Consider the following 22667-nt stretch of genomic DNA (forward strand, 5'->3'; position numbering starts at 1 on the left):
AATCATGAGGCTCCATAAGAAAAGTCCAAATTGCTCACACCCCCATCAAAATAAATAAATAAATATATATATGTGTGTATGTATGTATGTATGTATGTATGTGTATATATATATATATATATATATATATATATATACAGTAGAGTAAGCAGGGTCACCGTGCATAGGTGCTGTTACAGAAGGACATACTGCTCATATTTTAAAGACCGGGAGAGATGCATGTATTGCAACAAGCACACAGAAATGGTGTGAGCGGTGATTGTAACTGCACCTACCATGCGTCTATGTCTGAAAGCTGGCAGCGCCCAGGAGGAATAAAGTTAATTTTCTCCCTTAAGCCAGACTTTCAGTAAGGTGGCCAAACTGCAATATAACACTATAAACATTCAAAGTAACCCCATATCTGCAGGTTAATAGCATTTGGAGATATGACAGGTTTACCTTTAAGACTATGCTCAAAGGTGTGTGACGTGACAGGTTTCCCTTTAAGACTATTGTTGGAGACATGACAGGTTTCCCTTTAAGACTATATTCAAAGGCTTTTATGAAGCCGTCAGGTATCTCCTTGGTAAGGTCCCATCTGGAATACTGTGTCCCGTTCTGGTTCCACATTTTAAAAAAGACATTTAAAAACTGGAGCAAGTTCAGAGAAGGAAGAGCTACCAGGATGGTGAGCGGACTGCAAACTATGTCCTACGAGGAACGGTTAAAGGATCTGGGAATGTTTAGCTTGCATAAAAAAAAAAGCCTAGAGGAGACTTAATAACTGTCTACAAATATCTCAAGGGCTGTCACAGTGTAGAGGGGTCATCCTTATTCTCATTTGCACATGGAAACACGAGAAGCAATGGAATGAAACTGAAAGGGAGAAGATACAGATTAGATATCAGAACAAACTTTTTGATAGTGAAGGAGATCAATGAGAGGAACAGGCGGCCACGAGAGGTGGTGAGTTCTCCTTCACTGGAAGACTTCACACAGAGGCTGGACAGACATCTGTCTGATATGGTTTAGTGACTCCTGCATTGAGCCGGGGGTTGGACACTATGACCCTGGAGGTCCCCTCCAACTCTTAACAACTCCAGGATTCTATGATCTATGAAGTTAGTGCTGGTCCGCACACCAGTTTGGACCAGGATTTGCTTCTGTAGTATGGGTACACGAATGCATAGTCCTAGCAATGCCTGTCTGTTTTTATTAGAGAGAAATACTGGAAGGAGACAAAGTGCAAATAGGGTCTTATCTGGGAAAACAGATATGGAAGATATGCACAATTTCGCTCACCTGGTTTGGGTTGTGTGCACACAACCACTGAAAACACTTGAGGCTTCTGCAGACCCCCGAGGAGATAAAAGCATAGGTAATGGAAAACAAATGGGTTGATTCTGCGCTGCCGTAGGAAGAAGAACGACGGATGCCAATCTATATAGTAATTGGTTTATTTGTCAACGTGTTTGGAAGCATATAGCTTCTTCATCAGGACAACTATGATAAAAATACATTCAGCATGAAAAGGTATAAATAGACACAAACATTTGAAAAAAGGCACGTAAAACAGAGGGGTTCAGGAAGATCATATGACTGTGGAGTGACATTTCACCCCAGATCATGACAAGGGTAATTGCGAGTCACGTGAGCAATAAGAAAACAACCCCATTTACTAGCAAACCCCAGAGCTCCCTCCCAACCCCTTGCCTATAAAACAAAAACGCAATACATCAGTGTTGGATTTTAAATGGCTACAGCAGCCGTTTATTAACAATTAATAATAAAACAGTAATCAAATAACAACCATAAAGAGAGGTGGTCCTCGAAGCCCCAAAGAACCATAATGAAAACAGATCCCATAAGCCCACCTTGGCCCCAGGTCATAATTTATCTTCAGCTGCTTGCTATGCACCAGCTCACAGGCGCCTATTAAATAACCTGGCCATTGAACATAAGCATTAGCCACGGGCCCTGAAAATCCCTTCCCTGGGATTCTTTAAACACCCGTTACCACTCAATTCCACTAGGGTGGGTCCAGAACCTTGTGAGATTCCCCCCCCCCACACACACACACACCATTCCACCATTATCCAGCTCCACCAACTTCCCCCCATGCCACAAACAAAAATGTTTTGTTCCCGCAGACATTTTTGTCCCTCCATACTCTGAGGGCTTTTTGGATACCCTCCTGTATCGCTAGGCACCACATATCAATGCCTATTGCCTTTAAATGAATCCCATCACTCCGTCAAAATCCTCCCTCATCCGATCCCAATTCCACATGGCGGACCACTACTGCGCCGTTCCTCACCATAAAACAGGAGACCGCCCTATTCACTTTTATTCTTGTTTTATTGATCCCCTCTATCGAACGTGCCCCCCGCCACATCTTCCTCTGAATGATATCGGACCAGATTGACAGAACTCTCAGGAACATCAACAAAAGCCTTAGGAAATCAAATTTAATATCCTTTATAATCTCTCTACAAGGTCTCTTGCCGAGATCGTTGGCCCCCAGATGAATTACCAGCAACTCTGGAACTCGGTCAAGCCGAATGAAATGATGGAACTCCGGCAGGAACTGATTCCAAACCATGCCTCATTTACCAATCCATCGAAGCCTTATCCCTTCCAAATCCCATTTGCCGCCCGTCCGGATGCACCGCTGTGCTTAACGCCGCCCAGAAAAGAAAAGAGTGTCCCATGATCCACACGAGTATCTGAGACCTATCTGCAAAATAAAATATATAAATCCATAATATATGTGAATAAATCCGTAACATATGTAAAACCTTAGAACCCATAACAAATCAAATCATCGTTGTACGCACATAAGAACTGAACCTCTCTGATTCCCAACGCCCAATTCTCTTAATCACCTCTTCGCTTAGCCCCCTTCTGACTGCCTCTGTTGCTGCCCCAATCCTAAAGGAATGCTCACAGTAATCCTTTGAAGGGACCCCTCCTAATTCCAAACGATGTTTAAATATAACTATAAACTGGAAACGAGATAGAAATGAACCATCAGAGTGAATCAAAAGTGGAGACTTAAAATTCCCAGGCCCTCTTCCAAATTCTCTAGAGCATTGCGCTGGACAAAGCGCCGAGCCGTATACCTCAAAAAATACCACTTTGCAACCCTTTCCAGTTACGTCTGTTTTTGACGAACGGATGAATAACTCATAGCACAATAACTTTGTCCTCATACAAATCCAAGTCCTCATCTAAAAGCCCTCCTTTTTTAAACTTTGAAGAGCTAACCAGCTCACCCAAACGTAATGCCCCGAAAAATGCTAGCAAAAAGCTAGCTTGAACAAGACACCTCCCAATTGGAAACGCAAATGGCGTCCAACTGTGCACCTATCAGTAAAAGTAAGTCATATGATACCAGCCGCCTCCTATCCATGACTTTCCATCCCTTCCTCCAGCCTTTTAATGCCTGAAGTACCAAAAAGAATTTAGTTTCAGCCTTTAGCCCCCTAGCTTTGAAGCGGAATGCCAAACCTACTAAAAGGTTATTTATCTTTGAGACAGACCACCCTGACTCCCAATAGTGACCTATTAGTAACGGTAACAAACTCTCCTCCTCTACCCTACTACCCAAAGCTAATTTCCAATCATCCCATGTTTTCCATGCTTGATCGTACTGAGCCCAAGTCCTGTCTGCTAAGGACAAGGAGATTAGCTCCCTTACTGCCCTGAAAGGAGGCTCCATAGATCTGCAGGGCACGCTGTCTGTTCTCGAACTCCGAAACTAATCCCACTGTGAATGAGAAACATAATTTATGACCAATAGGATTCCTGACCCCACTTCTGACTTTTGCTACTAACCACATATTAAGCCCCCGTCTCACATAGCAAGATCGCTGCTGAGTCACGGTTTTGGTGACGCAACAGCGACCTCACCAGCGTTGTCGCTATGTGTGACACTTTGCAGCGATCAGGCCCCTGCTGTGAGGTCGCTGATCGCTGCAAAATGTCCTGGACCATTTTTGGTCTTTGCCCTCCCGCTGGTCAGCACACATCTCTGTGTGTGACCAGCGGGACCAGCGATCAGGCTGGTAACCATGATAAACAGCGGGTTACTAGGGACACACGCGCACTTAGTAACCCGTTGTTTATCATTGTTACCTCTCTGCTACAGTGAGCGGTAACCTCCCGCTCACCGTAGCAGAGTGGTAACCATGATAAACAGCAGGTTACTAGGGACACACGCGCACTTAGCAACCCGTTGTTTATCATGGTTACCTCTCTGCTACAGTGAGCGGTAACCTCCCGCTCACCGTAGCAGAGTGGTAACCATGATAAACAGCGGGTTACTAAGTGCGCATGTGCCCCTAGTAACGCGCTGTTTATCATGGTTACCAGCCTGCTCCTGCTTCAGCAGGCTGGTAACCAGGAGCAGGACATCATGGAAAGATTCTTTCCACGATGTCGCTGCTCCCCTGATCGCTGGTGAGCCTGCCTTGTTTGACAGCTCACCAGCGATCACATAGCGACGCAGCAACGATCCCTGACAGGTCGTATTGTTGTCGGGATCGCTGTAGCGTCGCTAAGTGTGACGGGGCCTTTAAGCGACAAACCCAGGAATACCAGGCGTTCAAAAACCAGGACCACCGGAGCCGATGTTGATGTTAAAGGAAACCTGACATTCAAATGCATGGGCGGCGTCAGCCCTGACTGAATGTGGCGTCACCCATGACTGAATACGAGGATCACACCCCTATGACTAAAACGAGCAGGTATGATATACTGTAAGTGTATAAAATGTTATAGACTCATTATATTACCACCAATTATAATGAAAAAAAATTGTTTTCACAGGGCGCAACAGGGAGCAGTGAAGGCAATTAATTATTTAAAGGGAGCCTGTCATGACCTATCTACTAAGTAAACTGCCCCCATAGCGTTGTTAGTGATGCAATGTGCATCACTAACACGCTTTTTTGTTTTTGAAATTCTCTCCTCATACTGAAAAAATGACCACAATGGAGAATATGTGCAATAGCACAACGTTTGATCTGAAACCTTGATCGACCCATGTTTGGGGCCAGGCGTCCGCCAACTAGCAGCCCTGAAAATAGATCTTGAAACCACAAGCCGTGTCTTCCTCGATGAACAAACCCAAGTCTTCCGCATTCACCATTGGTTGAATCCACATTTACCTGCCATTGTAAGACTCCAGAAAAACTGCCCAGATTCCCAGGTCTTCCCTCAATTCCTTACAAAGCCTGATAAAGTGGTCAGGAGACCTTACACCCGCCGTTGCCAGAGACAAATGACGGCAAAAGACTCTTCCCATTGGCATGATTCTGCATACAAAGTTCATTTTACCGAGTAAAGATTGCAGGGTAACCTTCCTCAACTTACTCGCTCTGGATACTTCAACCAAAAGATCACTCACTTTTTCAATGGGCAACCTGCATTCCATTTCCAACGTGTCAATTTCGATCCCCAAAAAACTCAGCACAGTAACTGGCTCTACCGCTTTTTCTGTCGCCAAAGGAATGCCGAAACTCTTCGCTAAACTCTCTATTGTGTGTAACAAAATAGAACCATCCAAACCGTGCGCCGAACCAATGTACAGGAAGTCATCCAAATAGTGGATGCAAAAGTTTAAACCGGAAACATCCTTGACAACCCACTCCAAAAAAGTACTGAACGTTTAGAAATAGGCACAGGAAAGAGAGCAATCCATGGGAAGACAATGATCCACAACCACCCCTCCCCCCCAATTCTAAAAACAACCCAATAAATGTAAGCTATCTGGGTGTACAGGCAATTGCATGAGTGCTGCTTCGATGTTCGTCTTTGCCAAGAACGCCCCTTTACCGAAAAAACGTACCCATTCAACCGCCGCATCAAAAGAGGTGTAAATCACTGAGCACAACTCAGGATCAATTCCGACATTTACTGAAGTGCCTTTCGGAAATGATAAATGATGTATTAACCTAAATTTGTTCGGATCGTTTTTGGGAACCACCCTGAGAGGTGAAACCCTGAAATTACTCATAGGAGCCACCTCAAAAGGTCCTGCCATCCTACCCAAAGCTACTTCTTTTTCTAGCTTCTCAGATACGACCTCCAGAAATTGATTCGCCAATTTCAAATTCTTTTTACATAACTTGGACTGTGTCCACGGACTCCATGATATTTTTGTGGGAGATTCGATCGCTGTCGGTGGTCACCTAAAATGGTTGCTAGCTAGCACATGACAAGAGAAAATCATCATCATTTACTCTCCCCCACTCCCAATTCATCATTTGCTCTCCAGACAGCCCATTCACCATTTGCTCTCCCCACCCCCCACTCCCAATTCATCATGTGCTCTCCCAACCCCCCACTCCCAATTCATCATGTGCTTCCCCTCCTGAACTCCCAATTCACCATTTGGTCTCCCCGCCCCCAATTCACCATTTGCTCTACCCACCCTCCACTCCCAATTCTCCATGTGTTCTTCCAAACCTCCATTCCCAATTCTCCATGTGCTCTCCTCACCCTACACTCCCAATTCTCCATGCGCTCTCACCATCCTCCACTCCCAATTCTCCATGCGCTCTCCCCAAGCTCCACTCCCAATTCTCCATGCGCTCTCCCCACCCTCCACTTCCAATTCTCCATGTGCTCACCCCCCCCATTCCCAATTCTCTATGTGCTCATCCCCCTACTCCCAATTTTCCATGTGCTCACCCCCCCCACTCCCAATCCTCCATGTGCTCACCCCCCCACTGCCAATTCCCCATCTGCTCTGTGGACAGAGTGGTGTCATACATTACACCACTGCTCCTTGCGTGTATATAGAGGGATCACACATTACACCACTGTTCCCATAGAAGTGAACAGAGCGGGGTCATGCATTACACCATTGCTCCCATAGTAGACAGAGCGGTGTCACACATTATACCACTGCTCTCATAGAAGTGGATGGAGCGGAGGTCACACAATACCCCACTGCTCTCATAGAAGTGGATGGAGCGGAGGTCACACAATACCCCACTGCTCCCATAGAAGTGGACGAGCGGTGTCACAAATTACACCACTGCTCCAATAGAAGTGGACAGAGCGGTGTCACACATTACACCACTGCTCCCATAGACGTGGACAGAGCGGTGTCACACATTACTGCTTCCATAGAAGTGGACAGCGTGTCTGTTAGTTTGTATGAGCCACGCTATAAATCAGGGTTTAGGTTTGCAATCCACTGGTGAGATAGATAAAAAGGTGAATCCAAGCTGTCACTATAAATTCATATAAATTCAACTGAATGCGAATCGCTATGTAAATAAAATCAACTGGACTCAAATTGCTCATCCATGTAATTGACTTACTGTGAGATCAACACAAATAAAACAATAGATGTGTGTATAGTAAAAAGATTATCAGATAAAGTCCAGAGGTAAAGACAGATCAAGCCACAGATTAAGGGCTCATACTAGTCTGTGAGAAAAATGGAGGAGTGCAATCTGATTAAGGCCCCGGCCCCACCATCAGTATTTGATGCGACTACTGATGTGACTGCTCTCCACTACAGCTGGCTCACACTGACACAGGAGCATCTTATTGATGCACCAAATCTGGCGCTTAGCCTCTGCTCTTCCCACTTGCCCTGGTGCGTTGGCAAGTGGCGTAATAGGGATGGGGTTGATGTCAGCTTTGTATTGGCAGATGACATCAAGCCCAGGGGTTAGTAATGGAAAGGCGTTGATAAGACACCCCCCATTACTAACCGCATGGTCATATTTTAAATAAAAAACACCCAGAATAAAGTCCTTTATTTGAAACAATGAAACAGACTCCATTATTGAAATAAACACCCCCCCCGTCCCTCTTTTACCCATTTAATCAGAAAAATGAAAAATAAAAAAGCAAACTTATACTCACCTGTCTAACAAGAACATATTCCACTGAAGCCTATGTCCCCTGTAAAAGACCAAAAATATTAAACTACCATATTCCTCACCTGAGAAGATAATCCATTTGTCCCGCGACAAGTCTAGCTCTGCTACATCTAGATGGCAGGCTGAATGGTTGCATGATGCAATCAGTCTGCCATCCAGCAGAGTCACTGAGCTGTGTGTGCTAGCACAACTCAGTGATCCACGATTATGGGAATAAGGTGAGCAGAGTTCACAGCCAATCACCTCACCTTACGTCAGAGCGAGCGCCATGAGAACTTTCTCACTCCCATGCTGATTAAATGAGTAAAAGAGGGACGGGGAGTGTTTATTTCAATAAAGGAGTCTGTGTCATTATTTCAAATAAAGGACTTTATTCTGGGTATTTTTTATTTACAATATGACTATGGGGTCAGTAATGGGAGTGTCTTATAGATTCCTCTCCATTACTAACCCCTCGGCTTCATGTCAGCTGCCAATACAAAGCTGATATCAACCCCAACCCTATTACCCCACTTGCCAATGCACCAAGGCAAGTGGGAAGAGTGAGGCTAAGCACCAGAATTGGCGCACCTTATGGATGCACCATTTCTGGGGCGGCTGAGAGCTGATGTTCTTAGTCTAGGAGGGGGCAAATATCCATGGCCCCTTCCTAGGCTATTAATATCAGCCTGCAGCTGTCTGCCTAGCCTTTGCTGGTTGTTAAAATAGGGGGTACCCACGTAATTTTTTCTGGGGTGGGGACATTTTAATAACCAGTAAAGGCTAAGTATACAGCTGTGAGCTGATATTAATAGCCTGGGAAGCTCCATGTGTATTACTGTCTTCCCAGGCTATAAACATCAGCTGTCGGCTTTCCCTCAGCTGGTTAATAACAATTTGGGGATTCCACGCCATTTTATTCATACATTTATTTATTAATTAAATACATGTACAGTAAGCTACACACGCAAAGCAATGATTATATCTCACTCGCATATTTCTAGCTACAGTATGTATCTATTTATCTCATATCTATCTATCTATCTATCTATCCCATATCTATCTATGTATTGAAGAATATTTACTTAGGAAACTATCTTTAACTAGATAGAGAATTACTCTATGTTAAAGGTCATGTTAAAATCGCATTGCATACGGATTGCATTCGCATATAATTCGGATGCTCGGTGAGAAATATCGCATTGTACTCGTATGACACTCGTCCAACTTTTCAGGAACAACATCGGAGCGATTTAATTCACGCTGATGGGTATGAGTCCTAACACTGAAATGCGGTAAAACACAAAGAACCAAAAGAAAATATATGAGCAGTGGTATGGTGGTACTCATATCGACCACCCCAATCTCAAATATTTATTGTAATGTGATGCACCCAAAATTACATTAAAATTAGTTATTGTAGTGATAAAACACTTGTTAGCAGTGTGGTACAAGACTGCTACCATACTGAAAATACTGCAGCGGTGTGTTAGGCTATGTTCACACTTTGCGTTTTTGCAGCATTTTTTTTTCTACAGGCAAAACCTGCTCTCTTAGCAGTAAAAAAGCAACCTCAAAAAAGCAGGTTTTGCTGCATTTTTGTCAGTGTTCATTTGTCTCTTGTGCATGCTGATAAAGTTTAGTGCATAAAAAAATCTGATTCAACTTCATCAGGTTTTGGCACCAAAAATCACAGCCAAACCTGATAGCTGCGTTATTGCAGCGTTTTTACACTACCGAATGCTTTCAATTGGGTGAAAAACGCTGCAAAAATGCTGAAGTGACACGCCGCATTTTGCAAAAACGCAGCTCTTTGACAAAACAGTCAGGAAAAACAAAAACAAAGGTGTGTGCATGAGATTTCTGAAATCTCATAGACTTTGCTGGAGCTGGAAAACGCAGCTGAAAATTTGCATAAAAAAAGCTGGAAAAACGCAACATGTGAACATACCCTAAGGTTGCATTCACATGCTGCAATACTACGTGACGCTAAAAGCCAGAACGCCCTGTAGAGGCCAATATGTGTAGGAGTTTGCAGGTAATACCTCAGAGTTACCACAAGGGGGCATGTCTGTTGGCTACTATGTGAAATGCACAGGTTTCTTCCTACTTTCTCATCAATCACTAGAAGCTGAGCTAGGGCTAAGAGATGGAGATATAAATCAGATCCACTTGTGGTGACGATGTGTAGGCTCCATCATTACAGCACTCCGATCTCACAAACAGGTACGTGGTTTTTTGTTATTTTTTAATTAGTGATTAATCTAAGCTGCAGACGACTAGTACAATAAATTACATTGTTTTATCAATTTGCTTTTCAAAACTAATTCTAGATCTTTAGGTTGTGTTCACAAATTGCAGCTGTGCTGAAAGAATTGTCAAGTCAAATATAAGCAGCGTGTGCATGAGGCTTCAGGATTCTCATTCACTTTCTTGGCATCAGGTAACCCTTCAAGTTTTGTGACAAATCTACACCAAAAAAAAAAAATATATGAAAAATCTGCAATGTGTAAAATCGCAATAAGGCAATGATCACACAGGGCGTTTTTGGTGCATTTTTTTTCTGCTGCAAAACCTGCTCTCTTGGCAGTAAAGTTTCTGCCTCAAGGAAAACTGGTTTTGCAGCGTTTTTGTTACTGTCCATTTGTCTCTTGTGCGTGCTGATAAAGTTTAGTAAAAAACAAAAAAATTACCTAATTCAATTTTCTCCGGTTTTGGCACCAAAAACGCAGCAAAACCTGATACCTGCGTTTTTGTTTTTTTTTTCAACTACAAAGCAATGGGTGAAAGAAGTGACCTGCTCTATTCTGCAAAAACACAGCGATTTGACAAAACAATTAGGAAAAAATAACCAATGTGTATGCATGAGATTAATGAAACCTCATAGACTTTGCTAGTGCTGTAAAATGCTGCTGAAAATTAGCATAAAAAGAGCACCAAAAACGCCCTGTGTGAACATAGGTTAATAGTTTTTCTACATTGGGGGGGAAAAAAAAAAAGGCCCAAAAAGTTACAAGATTGGGGAACTAAAACTTAACATTTAATCAATTCTATTAAAATTGTACAAGCATTTATAAGACACAACTGTAAAAATCTCCAGACAAATCAGGATGTCTAGAATGTCCAGATTGCTGGTGAGAAGGTCCACAGAAACCGAATGTAGGCTCGTAATCTGTCAACCAAACATGCCCATAGTAGGGAGACCCACAGGTTTTTTGTTTTTTTTCTTTCCTCTCCAAAATATATGTGGTAAATCCATGCTATTTATGTTTCCATCTTTTAGGAATCATGAATGAAACCAATGAGACCATCTGGGATTTTGGTGGGCCTAGTGTGAATATGACGGAACCAAGTCAGATAATTACTGGCTATATTTTGGATGCGGCCTCACTCTTACTACTGGTGGTTGTTATGATGTCACTTGGTTGTACTCTGAAATTTTCAGATCTCAAAAAATATATCGTGAAGCCCAAAGAAGTTGGAATAGCGATGCTGGCGCAGTATGGGATCATGCCGTTGTCTGGCTTCTCTGTGGGACACGTCTTGAATCTAAGTCCTATTGAATCGTTGGCTGTTCTGATCTGCAGTTGCTGTCCTGGAGGAAATATATCCAATCTCTTTACTTTGGCTGTTAAAGGTGACATAAATCTTAGGTAAGAGAATATCTTAGAAGTTAAACTAGTTATGCAATAAATTTCATGTTATAAAAGTCTAATTAGTGGAGATGCAGCTCCCAGGCCAAAAGAACGGTCATCAATGGAGATGTGGCCCTATTCCGGATCAGTGATGGTCATATAAGCCAGATCTCCACAGGTCCATAGCAGCTCCATAACTGTAGCTACTAGAAAAAGCTCCAAATATCTTCATCTGATGCTGAAGACAGCTTGGACCTCTCTCTCACCTACTGGCCCCTGCCTGCCACAAATGCCTGTTTCACCCACTGGTCTCCTGCCATCTTCTTCTGGTGGGGGAGTAGGCCTTGACATTCTATCCGAGCCAGAAAAAAACATGCCATGTCTGCCCCTGAGCTAGTACACTCGTAATGTGAAGGTACATTTATAGATGTGAAAATCTTAACCAAGTGAATTTTTTTTATTGTTCCAGTATTTTGATGACTACTTGCTCAACAATACTCGCCCTGGGAATGATGCCGTTACTTCTCTACATCTACTGTCTGGGACTGAATCTTGGTCCACTATACAAGAACGTGCCCTTTCTACAAATAGTTTCATGCTTGACTATGACAGTCATTCCATGTTTTCTTGGCGCACTCATGAGTAGTAAAAGGCCACAATACTCCCAAAGTTTTATTAAGGTAAAGAATAGCAGAGCTTTTGTATTCAGCCAATATCGACAGTAGAACCACTATGTCGGCGCTTATTTTCTGGCCCTTGCCTGTGGGAAGATATGTTTAAAAGGGGTTATTACCATTTTTTTTTAAGCTGAGTAAATTTGCAAATTATTGAGTGGTTAAAATTTTAACCTATTCTCCCCAAATCATTACTGGACAGCTCAAGTGGGCACAGGGCAACAGTAGTAAACCATAAGGTGGCTAAGCTTGGAAGCACTGCACTGAGGATGACTGGGCTCGCTGGAGCACAATGTTGGCTACCTGATCCTGATCAACTTCAGTCTCAATGCTTCAAAGACAAAACTGCCTCATATATATAGCAGCATTCGCAGCGCACAGTTCAGGCCATCAGCACAACAATGTTGCTAGCCTGAACTGTCAATCAATCAGGGACACCTTCCCCCAGCAAACAAGAAGTCGGGAGGCTGGGGAGCAGTGTGCTCCTGAAGCTAGGAGACTGGATTAAAGGGGTTGTCCAGGCTTGGGGCTCAAGTTTGCACATGCACGCTTGTCAGGATTCTCTGATGTTGTGAGCTAGTGGGTGCATGACCGCAAGTATGAAAATTGCATACATGCGGTCATGTGCCGACTAGACATGCGCACACGTCTAGTTGTAATTTGACCGGGAGTATGAAAATTGCATACTTGGAGTCACATGATCGTTGGCACTGGAAAAACCTGTCATCGTACAGTGTGCACGCTGTGAGGATTCACAAGTCTGCAGTCACATTGACTGAACTGGAAAACCCCTTTAACTAATACGGGTTTCCTACATGTTCTCTGCTGTCCTCCAACATTCAAAAAAACATGCTAAGATAAATGGCATCCCGTGCAATTGACAGTAATATGTCTGGGACATCAAAAGTAGATTCTGAAGACGGGGACTGATATGAATCTCTGTACAGCACTGCAAAATGTGTTGTTGCGATATATGAAATGGGACGTTGAATTTACTATGTGCCATCATCTTGGTGGTTGTAATAAAGCAAAGATCTTTAAACCGGTCTTTTCACCCCATTTTTATTCTATTTTTTTTTTTTCTCAAAGGGTTAATGCGTATCTAAATGACCTGATATGATGTCCCCTTTGCTGTCTTAAAGGTTGGCAAAATCCTCGGGACAGTGCTTGCAGTTGTGGTCACAGTTTTGTTCTTTTTCTATCTGAAAAGCGATATTTTGAAAATCTTTTTGCCTGTGATGATTGGCGCATCATTGCTGTTGCCATTTCTAGGCTATGTGCTTGGGTATGTGATGGCTTCCATCTTCCAACTCCATGAACAGTAAGTATTTGATAAAATACAAATTATTTCAATCTAGATCAGACAGATGATGGACAGCAAGTAACTAGCAATAGTAGAGGGAAGTCCAGAACTGGTGGATGCAGATGTGCAGTGTGAATTCTGCATGCCAAATCTGCAACAGTTTACAGTATAATAAATGTGGAAGTGGTTATAAGGCTACGTTTCCACAGTGAGTTTTTGACGCTGTATATTTATAAAAAAAAAAAAAAAAAAATGCATGTGACCTATTTTACTTAATGGGTGCAGACAAGCTGCACAGAAGGGGCCGTGGTATCGCTGCAGATTCACAGCTTACCCACAGTGTATGTGCACACATCTTTATCGGGCGAATTCTGCCTGAAAAAGCACTTAAAAAAAAATAAATAATAATAATTCTAAAAAATTGATGGCATGGAATGGAAGCCACTTAAGAGTTTTATATAAAATTATACAAAACAAAATAAATACAGTAGGCTTAAGATTTCTATAAATTCTATGCATTTTGATGGAACTATAAGACGCTGCGGGGTTTTTTTTTTGTTGTTTTTTGCACAGTGAAAAATGCAGAGAGTCAAAAACTCATTGTGGGAACTAAACCTACAGTAAATGTCAAATCTTCTATGCTGCCCAATCTGAAAAAAAAAAACATAGGATAGATGAGGGTAATGCTTCAATACTTTTCTTTAAGGCCACATTCACAAGATCAGTATTTATAAGCCAAAATCATTAGTGGAACAAACAAGTCTTTCCCTACGAGACCTATCTGCATCATCGGACGGGATGTGACGACCATACTGAATGAAACTGCTATTCACTTGGACATACAAAAGAGAATTAATCAACGTTATTTTATCAGGAACAGTTTGGTTTAATTTACACACAAAAAAAATATGTAGATTTGCCCCACTCTGTTATCACCGATATCATCCCCGGTAGTCCAATTCTCTATAAGAGTTGCCTCCTTTGCCCCCACAGAGCTAGACGCACCATCTGTATCGAAACTGGATGCCAGAATGTCCAACTCTGTACTGCGATTCTAAAGATTACCTTCGATGCTGAGGTTATTGGCGTTTACTTCTTGTTCCCTTTTCTTTATATTATTTCTCAAGTATTACAAGGGTTTCTTCTCATCCTTGTATTCCGCCTACAAGACAAAATAAAGGCTAAAGGTAAACTGATATTTATTTACTTTTTTAAAAATCTCCTTTCCCTAACGGTTAGATCCATATTTGTAGACAACATTTGTGTTTTAGAATGGATCTGTTATGCGACTATGCCCTATTATCTTAGGTCTGATTGGCTGTTATGACAACTGGAACAAAACTGTATCCATGAGCATGGGTCCCCCCGCCATCACTGATCTCTTACTAATGTTTTCCTTCTTCCTGTCTCTTGGCTATCATTTAAAAAAAATATATATTATTATTATTATTATACCTACTACATATTGGGATAGAATCTTTGAGATGGGAATACCCCTTTTAATATCCGCATGTGGATATTAAGCAATTCAATGCAAGTCAATGGCGGCAATTACGCTGTGTTTCCACAAAATTAATGGACGTGCTGTGGATTTTTCCGCAATGATAATCCGCAGCTGAAATTTCGGCAGCATGTGCACAGCACATGCGGATTATCATTGGGGACCATTGCAGACCTTCTACCAAGCATTTTTTAAGAGTTTCCGCAGCGGAATTGCCGCTGCAGAAACGCTTAAGGCTGCGTGCCCACTATGCGTTTATGATTACAAAGGGAACTTTTCACAGTCAAAAAATGCTTATTTACGTGCAGATATAGTGGGTAATCTGCAGGCAAATAGCGTTTAAAACATGTCTGGTAGCGACAGGTAAAAAATTTAAGTTTTATTCTCCCTGCAGCTGCTTGCTTCCCTTCATTAGGGAGATGCAGGGAGCGGTTACAGTCACTGCTCACTATACAGTCTGTAATCGCTCAACTGCGCATTGACTGTCAGCCTGCTCTGCAGAGTAGGTTGTCAATCAAAGTACAGGGCAATGATTACAGACTGTGCAGTGACTGTAACTGCTCCCTGCACTGCCCAGCTGCAAGTAGAATATAGCTTACTTTCCAGGACGTCCCTCCTGACAGCACACCAGGAGGTAGTCCTTCATGTCCGACTAGGGGCAAGAACACACGAGAGGTTAAAAGGCCCCTTCCCACCCTCGATCACCAGTGTTTTTCCTGTCCTTAATCAGACAGGCACATGAGAGGCGCAGCAGCGCGGAAACTGTAGGAGCAGCCCAGGGGACGGAGGGGTTCTCATACCTGTCTCCTCCCGCTGTCAAGACAGGCTGCCAGCTGAAACCCGTTCCGATCCCTCAGCCAGCCCAGTGGAGCAGAGCTCCTGGAAGGCACCACTTCCCGCCTCGGAGGGCTCTGGGCGTGCTGCCTCTACCGGCCGGTGCACTTCCGGTGCCGCGGCGTGCGTTCCACCCTGGAACGCACTTCCGGTTCGGAGGTCAGCAGGAAGGAGAGACCTGGAGAAGATGGCGATGACGGCAGACAGGTAAAAACTGTCCATGTGTGTTTGTCGTGTAGGCATTACATCTAGGGTGAGCTATGGAGGTTAGCCCCGCACATCACACGGATTCCACGATCATCTCCCTGGGTCACGTAAGTGAGGCAGCTATAAGGCCCCTTTTGTCACTGAGCTCTTGTAAGTTACCCTGACAGTCTGCCTGTGTCTAATATTGTCCATAGGATAAAGGGACCCCAAAGGGATCAGGTTCTAAGAAGAGGGCTAAGTGCCCAACCTGTAATACCAGGCTGCCGGACACATATAATAAACAGCTGTGCAAGGACTGTATAGCAAAAGTTATTGTCAGAGGAGCAGGCCGCATTTAGAGCCGAAGTAAAGGCTATGATTAAAGAGGAGGTGCAGTCTTCAGTGTCCACCCTGTTAGCAGCACAGAACTCTGCAAAAAACCCAGGTAGGATTTCATAGTCTCTTTGGAAGAGGAAGAAGGAGCCTATGGTTCAGACCAGTCCAGGGAGCTGGATTTTGATTTACCTAGTGGTCAGCGAGAAGAAAATAAGATACCTCTTCTCCTCGGCTGACACAGAGGAGCTATTACAGGCAGTACTCAATACTATGAACATTGAACAGACGCAGGTAGCTCAGTCCATCCAGGATCCGATGTTTAGTGGGCTACAGGCAAGGAAAAGTAGATGTTTTCCGGTGAATAAGCACATCAGATCCATGATTCTGGAGGAATGGAAAAACGCGGAAAAAACGTTTATCAGTTCCGGGGGAGTTTAGGTCCCGTCTTCCCTTCAACTTGGAGGAGTCCAGAATTTGGGAGGAAGTGCCAAAGATTGACGTACCAGTAGCCCGAGTTTACAAGAAAACAACAATCCCTTTTGAGGATGCGAGTCTAAATGATCCGATGGACAAAAAAGTGGATGGTCTACTTAAAAAAGCCTGGGAGGCTTCGGCGGCAATCATCAAGACCAATATTGCGGCCACGTCCGTGGCCAGATCAGCAGGTTTATGGTTGGAGGACCTGGAAGCCAAACTGGCACAGAGTGGTTCCAGGGAAGATATAGCCGAGGTGTTATACATGGTCAGGATGGCAGTAAATTTCATGGCAGATGCGTCAGCAGAATCGGTCCGGTTCGCGGCAAGGAATGATGCGCTGTCAAATTCAGCCCGTAGGGCACTCTGGCTGAGGTCCTGGACAGGCAATATGCAGTCCAAAAACAAACTTTGTGCTATCCCCTTTTCCGGCCTACAGGTTTTTGGGCCGGTACTAGACAGCATTCTGCAAAAGGCGGCCGATTAGTAAGACTGGGTTTCCGGAGGGACGACCTAGACGCCCCTTTTCCTTTCGAAGGAGCCGCCCCACCCAGTCCCAGAGTTATAGAGGGAAGGGGAAGGAGGGTAGATGGAGCCACCCGAATAGTGGTAGAAGCCGCAGAGACTTGCCCGGGCCTAGTCAGAGGCAGACGCGTCAATGACGCCGGACCAGTGGGGGGAAGGCTGCAGCATTTCCTAGGAAGTTGGCAGAGTATAACCCAAAATCAGTGGATTTTACAGCTTATAGAACACTGGTACAAGATAGTTTTCTCAGTCCGTTCCCCCCCTGACGTTTTCAGATCACGGAAGCCAGTTCAGCAGGAGCCTTCAAAAGGCTGGAAAGAGATATCAGGCAACTCCTCCAGGACGGAGCAATAGCACCAGTTCCTTGTTCAGAGAGATACAAGGGCCATTATTCCAGACTGTTCTCCATAAAAAAGCCATCGGGAGAGTACAGGACAATTTATAAATCTCAGACCCCTGAACCAGTGGGTATAGTACAAGAGGTTCAGGATGGAGTCAATAAGATCGGTGATACCTCTGATACCCAAAGACGCGGTGATGTGTACCTTGGATTTGAAGCAGACATATTACCAAATTCCCATACACCCTTCAAGACAGAGATACCTCAGGTTTGCAACAAGAGGGAGAGGTGGCGTAAATCACTATCAGTTCCAATGTCTTCCGTTCGGCCTGTCATCGGCACCCCGTATCTTCACCAAGATGATGTCGGAAGTAGTCTCCCATCTAAGGAGAGAGGGCATAGTCATAATTCCCTACCTAGACGACTTCCTTCTAGTAGCAGATTCAGACGCGCAATTAATTCATCAGCGTCGGGTAAAGCGACTATTGTCAGACTTGGGGTGGGTTCTAAATTTAGAGAAATCAGACCTAGTTCCAAGCAACCAGAAGATATTCTTGGGAGTGCTATTAGATTCGCACCAGGGCTTGTCCAGTCTCCCTCCAAAGAAAGCTCGGGACATAGTAAAGTTCGGTTCCTTTCGCAGAAAGAGGGAAGTAACGGTCAGGGAAGTTATGAGTATTCTGGGGACCATGACATCGTGCATTCCCTGTGTAAGGTGGTGTCAGACACATTCCAGAGTTCTTCAGAAGGAAATCCGCTCTGCTTGGGACAAATGTCAGTAAGGCTTGGACAACAAGATGCCCTTAGCTCCAGTCTTAAAAAGCTCCCTAGCCTGGTGGGTTTCCCCTTTAAATCTGGGAAGAGGAGTCCAGTGGATAGAATCCCCTTATATTACCCTTACCATGGACGCAAGCCAGTGGGGTTGTTGGGCCCATGTAGAGGGCAGATACATACAGGGGGCTTGGTCTCAGGAAATCAGACACCGGTCCTCAAATTACAGAGAGCTAAGAGCAGTTTGGGAGTCCCTACAGAGGTGTCAGTCACTACTAGCAGGCAAGCACGTAAGGGTTTTCTCGGACAATTCTACCACGGTAGCCTTCCTTCAACATCAGGGAGGACCGAAACATGCATGGCTCCAGGCGATAGCAGAGGAAATTTTCGCTTGGGCAAAAAAGACTGTTTCCTCCATCTCAGCTCTTCATATCAGGGGCTCCCAAAATCAGGTGCCAGACTTCCTGAGCAGGGAAAGGATAGACCCATCAGAGTGGGAACTTCACCAAGAAGTTTTTCTGCAATTAATAAAAAGATGGGGGACCCCTTCAATAGACCTTTTTGCCTCAAGGGAAAATGCGAAAACCCCAAAATTCTTTTCCAGGTACCCAGAGGACAATCCAGCGGGGGTCGACGCGTTGTCCCAGACCTGGGATATGCCACTAGCTTACGCCTTCCCTCCCATACTCTTAATACCCAGGATACTACGGAAGATTCGGGAGGACGGGGCCACAGTGATTGTAGTGGTTCCCTTCTGGCCAAAGAGAAGCTGGTTCCCCCTCTTGATGCGGATGACAGCAGAAGATCACTTCCCTCTCCCGCTGCGACACGACCTTCTGTCTCAGGGACCTCTGAAGCATCTTGCGGTGGAGTGGCTTCAGATGTCGGCCTGGATCCTGAAAGGTTGATCTTAAGGTCCAGGGGCCTCTCTGACAGGGTCATCACAACCCTTCAGGCAAGTAGGAAACCAGTGACAACGGCCATTTATTCAAAAGTATGGAAGAAGTTCTGTTTGATATATGGGAACACATTAATAGAGGCTCAGGCCCCACCAGTTCCAGAAGTCTTACCCTGCCTGGAGAAATTCTATGACAAGGGACTAAGCCCCAGCACGCTTAGAGTCCAGATTTTGGCCTTAAGTTCATACCTAGACTATCCGTTGGCTAAACATCCGTGGGTGTCCAGATTCTCGAAAGCAGTGGGTAGATTGAGGCCCTTTATAAGGGAAAGGGTGGCTCCGTGGGACTTAAATTTAGTGCTAATTGCCCTATGTAAAAGCCCCTTTGAACCCCTGCAGGATATTAGTATAAAGTCTCTGTCAATTAAAACCGTGTTCTTGGTGGCCATAACTGCGGCTAGGCGACTGGGGGATATTCAGGCCCTCTCGGTAGTATTCCCTTATATGCAGATTTTGGACGACCGCCTAATCCTTAGACTAGATCCTTCTTTTTTACCCAAGGTGGTGTCTGACTCCAACCTGAATAGGGAGATCATTTTGCCTGCCTTCTGCGATCAGCCAGGAAACCCGGGAGAACAGAACTTCCACTCGGTGGATGTCAGGCGATCGGTTCTCCACTATCTAGACGCCACAAAAGAATGGAGGAAAGACTCTAGTTTGTTTGTCCAGTTCTGGGGGAAGAACAAAGGAAAGACTGCGTCAAAATTGACTTTGGCCAGATGGATCAAAGCGACCATTTCCCATGCTTATGTTTCTAGGGGGATGTTAGTGCCAGAAGGCATAAGGGCCCACTCCACTAGATCCATTTCCACCTCATGGGCAGAGAGAGCAGGAGCTTCCTCAGAGCAGATATGTAATGCAGCCACCTGGTCAGGGTTGAATACATTTTGTAAGCATTATAGACTAAATTTGTTGTCCAATCAGCAGACAGCCTTTGGGAGGAAAGTACTCCAGGCTGTAGTCCCTCCCTAGTACCATTTAGTTGGTATTTCTCCTGGTGTGCTGTCAGGAGGGACGTCCTGGAAAAAAGGGAATTAGTCCTACCGGTAATTGGGTTTCCAGGAGTCCAGCCTGACAGCATCCTTATATTCTCTTCCCCTTTTTGAATAGCCAGAGCATGTGAGCATTCAACATGTATCGGTAGTTTCAATAAAATTGTGTTGCATCCATCCTGGTGTGGTACTTGGGAAAAACACTGGCGATGGAGGGTGGGGAGGGGCCTTTTAACCTCTCCTGTGTTCCTGCCCCTAGTCGGACATGAAGGACTACCTCCTGGTGTGCTGTCAGGCTGGACTCCTGGAAACCCAATTACCGGTAGGACTAATTCCCTTTTTTTCTCCCTGAAGCTGCTGCTCTAGACATGACCGGTTCCCTCTTAAATTAGCTAATTGTGGGTAGTACTGTCAAATATTCTATGCTGCCAATCTAAGAAAAGCAAAGGATAGATGGGGAATTGCTTTCAATTACAGGCTTCAGTATTTTCCTGTAATGCCCTGTTCACACATTCATAATTTGGTCAGTATCTTAGCTCAGTATCTGTAAGCTAAAACCAGGAGTGGGTGATTAAATGCAGAAGTGGTGATGTGTTTCTATTATTGTTTTTGGCTTACAAATACTGATGTAAAATACTGAATGTAAACACTGCCACAAGATGTAAGATGTTATGAAATGGAAATGCCATATAGTACAACTCGCAGTAGGGTGGCTCAGTGGTTAGCACTGCAGCTTTGCAACGCTGGGGTCCTGGGTTCAAATCCCACCAAGGACAACACCTGCAAGGAGTCAATATATTTTCCCCGTGTTTGTGTGGGTTTCCTCCAGGTTCTCCGGTTTCCTGCCACACTCCAAAGACCTAGTGATAGGGAATCAAGATTATCAGCACTGCCCCCATTGGGGCTCTCAATGTCTGTAAAGCGCTGTGGAATTAATGGTGCTATATAAGGCTGGGTGCCCACGTAGTGTCTTTCAAGCGTTTATGCTGCAGAATTTCCGCAGCGGAAACGCTAGGTAATCCGCACCCCATGGTCCCCAAGGGGATTCCGCATGTTCTATGCACATGCTGCGGATTTTTCCGCAGCGTTTATGCTGTGTACAAAAATCCGCAGCATGTCATTTAATTTTGCGGAAGCGCAGCGGAACTCCCGCCATTGACTTGCATTGAGACGCATAGAAACCGCGACTGTACATTTGTACAAGCGTCTCTATGTGCGGATGGTACCCAGTTCTGGAGGATAGGAGACTCTCTCATCCAGACCTGGGTACCATTGTACCTGTAAAATAACAAATAAAGTTTATACTCACCTGTCCGGCGTCTTCTCTCTGAATGCCGGCATCGCTTGAGGACCTGCGGTGACGTCAGTCATGTGACCGCAGGCCCTTCACCGCTCTGTCTCGCGATATGCCGGCAGCCGGGAACCAGGCAGGAAGCAGCGCTGCAGCCACGCCGGGCATCGGGGGTGAGTATAGCTTTATTTGTTTTAATTTTTACGGTTCACACTGTATAAATCCATGCTGTTTGCATGGATTTATACAGTGTGACCTAGTTGTCAAGCACTTTCCAAGTGATGCTAATCGCCTGGAAAGCGCTTGTCAATCTGCATGCGGAAACGCAAGTGAATCCGCATGTGGATCCGCATGTATTCTGCAGGAAAAACGCATGCACAATCTGCATGCGTTTTTTCTGCCAGGGAGATGCAGAAATGCTGCAGAAATTTTCTACTTCATTTCTGCATCGTGGGCACATAGCCTTAGTGAGTAAAATAAATACACGTGGTCAAAATTGTTGGTAGCCCTCGTTTAATGAAAGAGAAACCCACAATGGTCACAGAAATAACTTGAATCTGACAAAAGTAATAATAAATTATGGAAGCAGTTTAGAGTTTAGATTTATGCGGGGGCATTTATGCATATAGCATTTATGCATACTTTATCGAAGTGCCATAATTTAGCAAAGTGCCCTGGCAGTTAGAAAATGGCATTGCTAATATTCATCTTTCTTCTCTTCTTACAGGTATATATTTTTCACTGCTTGTGTGATCTGTCCTGAAAACTGCATTATATCTCCATGTAATGCTCTGCAGCCTATCAATTTCTGGTATATATTTTTCACTGCTTGTGTGATCTGTCCTGAAAACTGCATTATATCTCCATGTAATGCTCTGCAGCCTATCAATTTCTGGTATATATTTTTCACTGCTTGTGTGATCTGTCCTGAAAACTGCATTATATCTCCATGTAATGCTCTGCAGCCTATCAATTTCTGGTA

At 44.4% G+C, this 22667-nt stretch overlaps 1 protein-coding gene across 1 annotated transcript; it reads left to right on the forward strand.

The window, feature by feature from the left end:
• Positions 1 to 3329: 3329 nt before the first annotated feature.
• SLC10A1 (solute carrier family 10 member 1) lies at positions 3330 to 20800 on the forward strand. Its single transcript, XM_073642237.1, has 9 exons — positions 3330 to 3360; positions 11149 to 11518; positions 11970 to 12180; positions 13317 to 13495; positions 14471 to 14664; positions 16528 to 16625; positions 17609 to 17941; positions 19853 to 20166; positions 20749 to 20800. The coding sequence occupies exons 1-9, from the start codon at positions 3330 to 3332 to the stop codon at positions 20798 to 20800; spliced, it is 1782 nt and encodes a 593-aa protein (XP_073498338.1).
• The last annotated feature ends 1867 nt before the right edge of the window (positions 20801 to 22667 follow it).

This window comes from Phyllobates terribilis, unplaced genomic scaffold (assembly GCF_046119375.1).
Source record: "Phyllobates terribilis strain yellow unplaced genomic scaffold, ASM4611937v1 Scaffold_7__3_contigs__length_470593459, whole genome shotgun sequence".
In the NCBI taxonomy this organism is placed as follows: Eukaryota; Metazoa; Chordata; class Amphibia; order Anura; family Dendrobatidae; genus Phyllobates; species Phyllobates terribilis.

Coding starts and splice junctions, on each gene's coding strand:
- SLC10A1 (XM_073642237.1), top strand. CDS start 3,330: ATGGCGTCCAACTGTGCACCTATCAGTAAAA. Junction 3,361..11,148: donor CTGTGCACCTATCAGTAAAA/GTAAGTCATATG, acceptor TCCATCTTTTAG/GAATCATGAATGAAACCAAT. Junction 11,519..11,969: donor AAAGGTGACATAAATCTTAG/GTAAGAGAATAT, acceptor TTATTGTTCCAG/TATTTTGATGACTACTTGCT.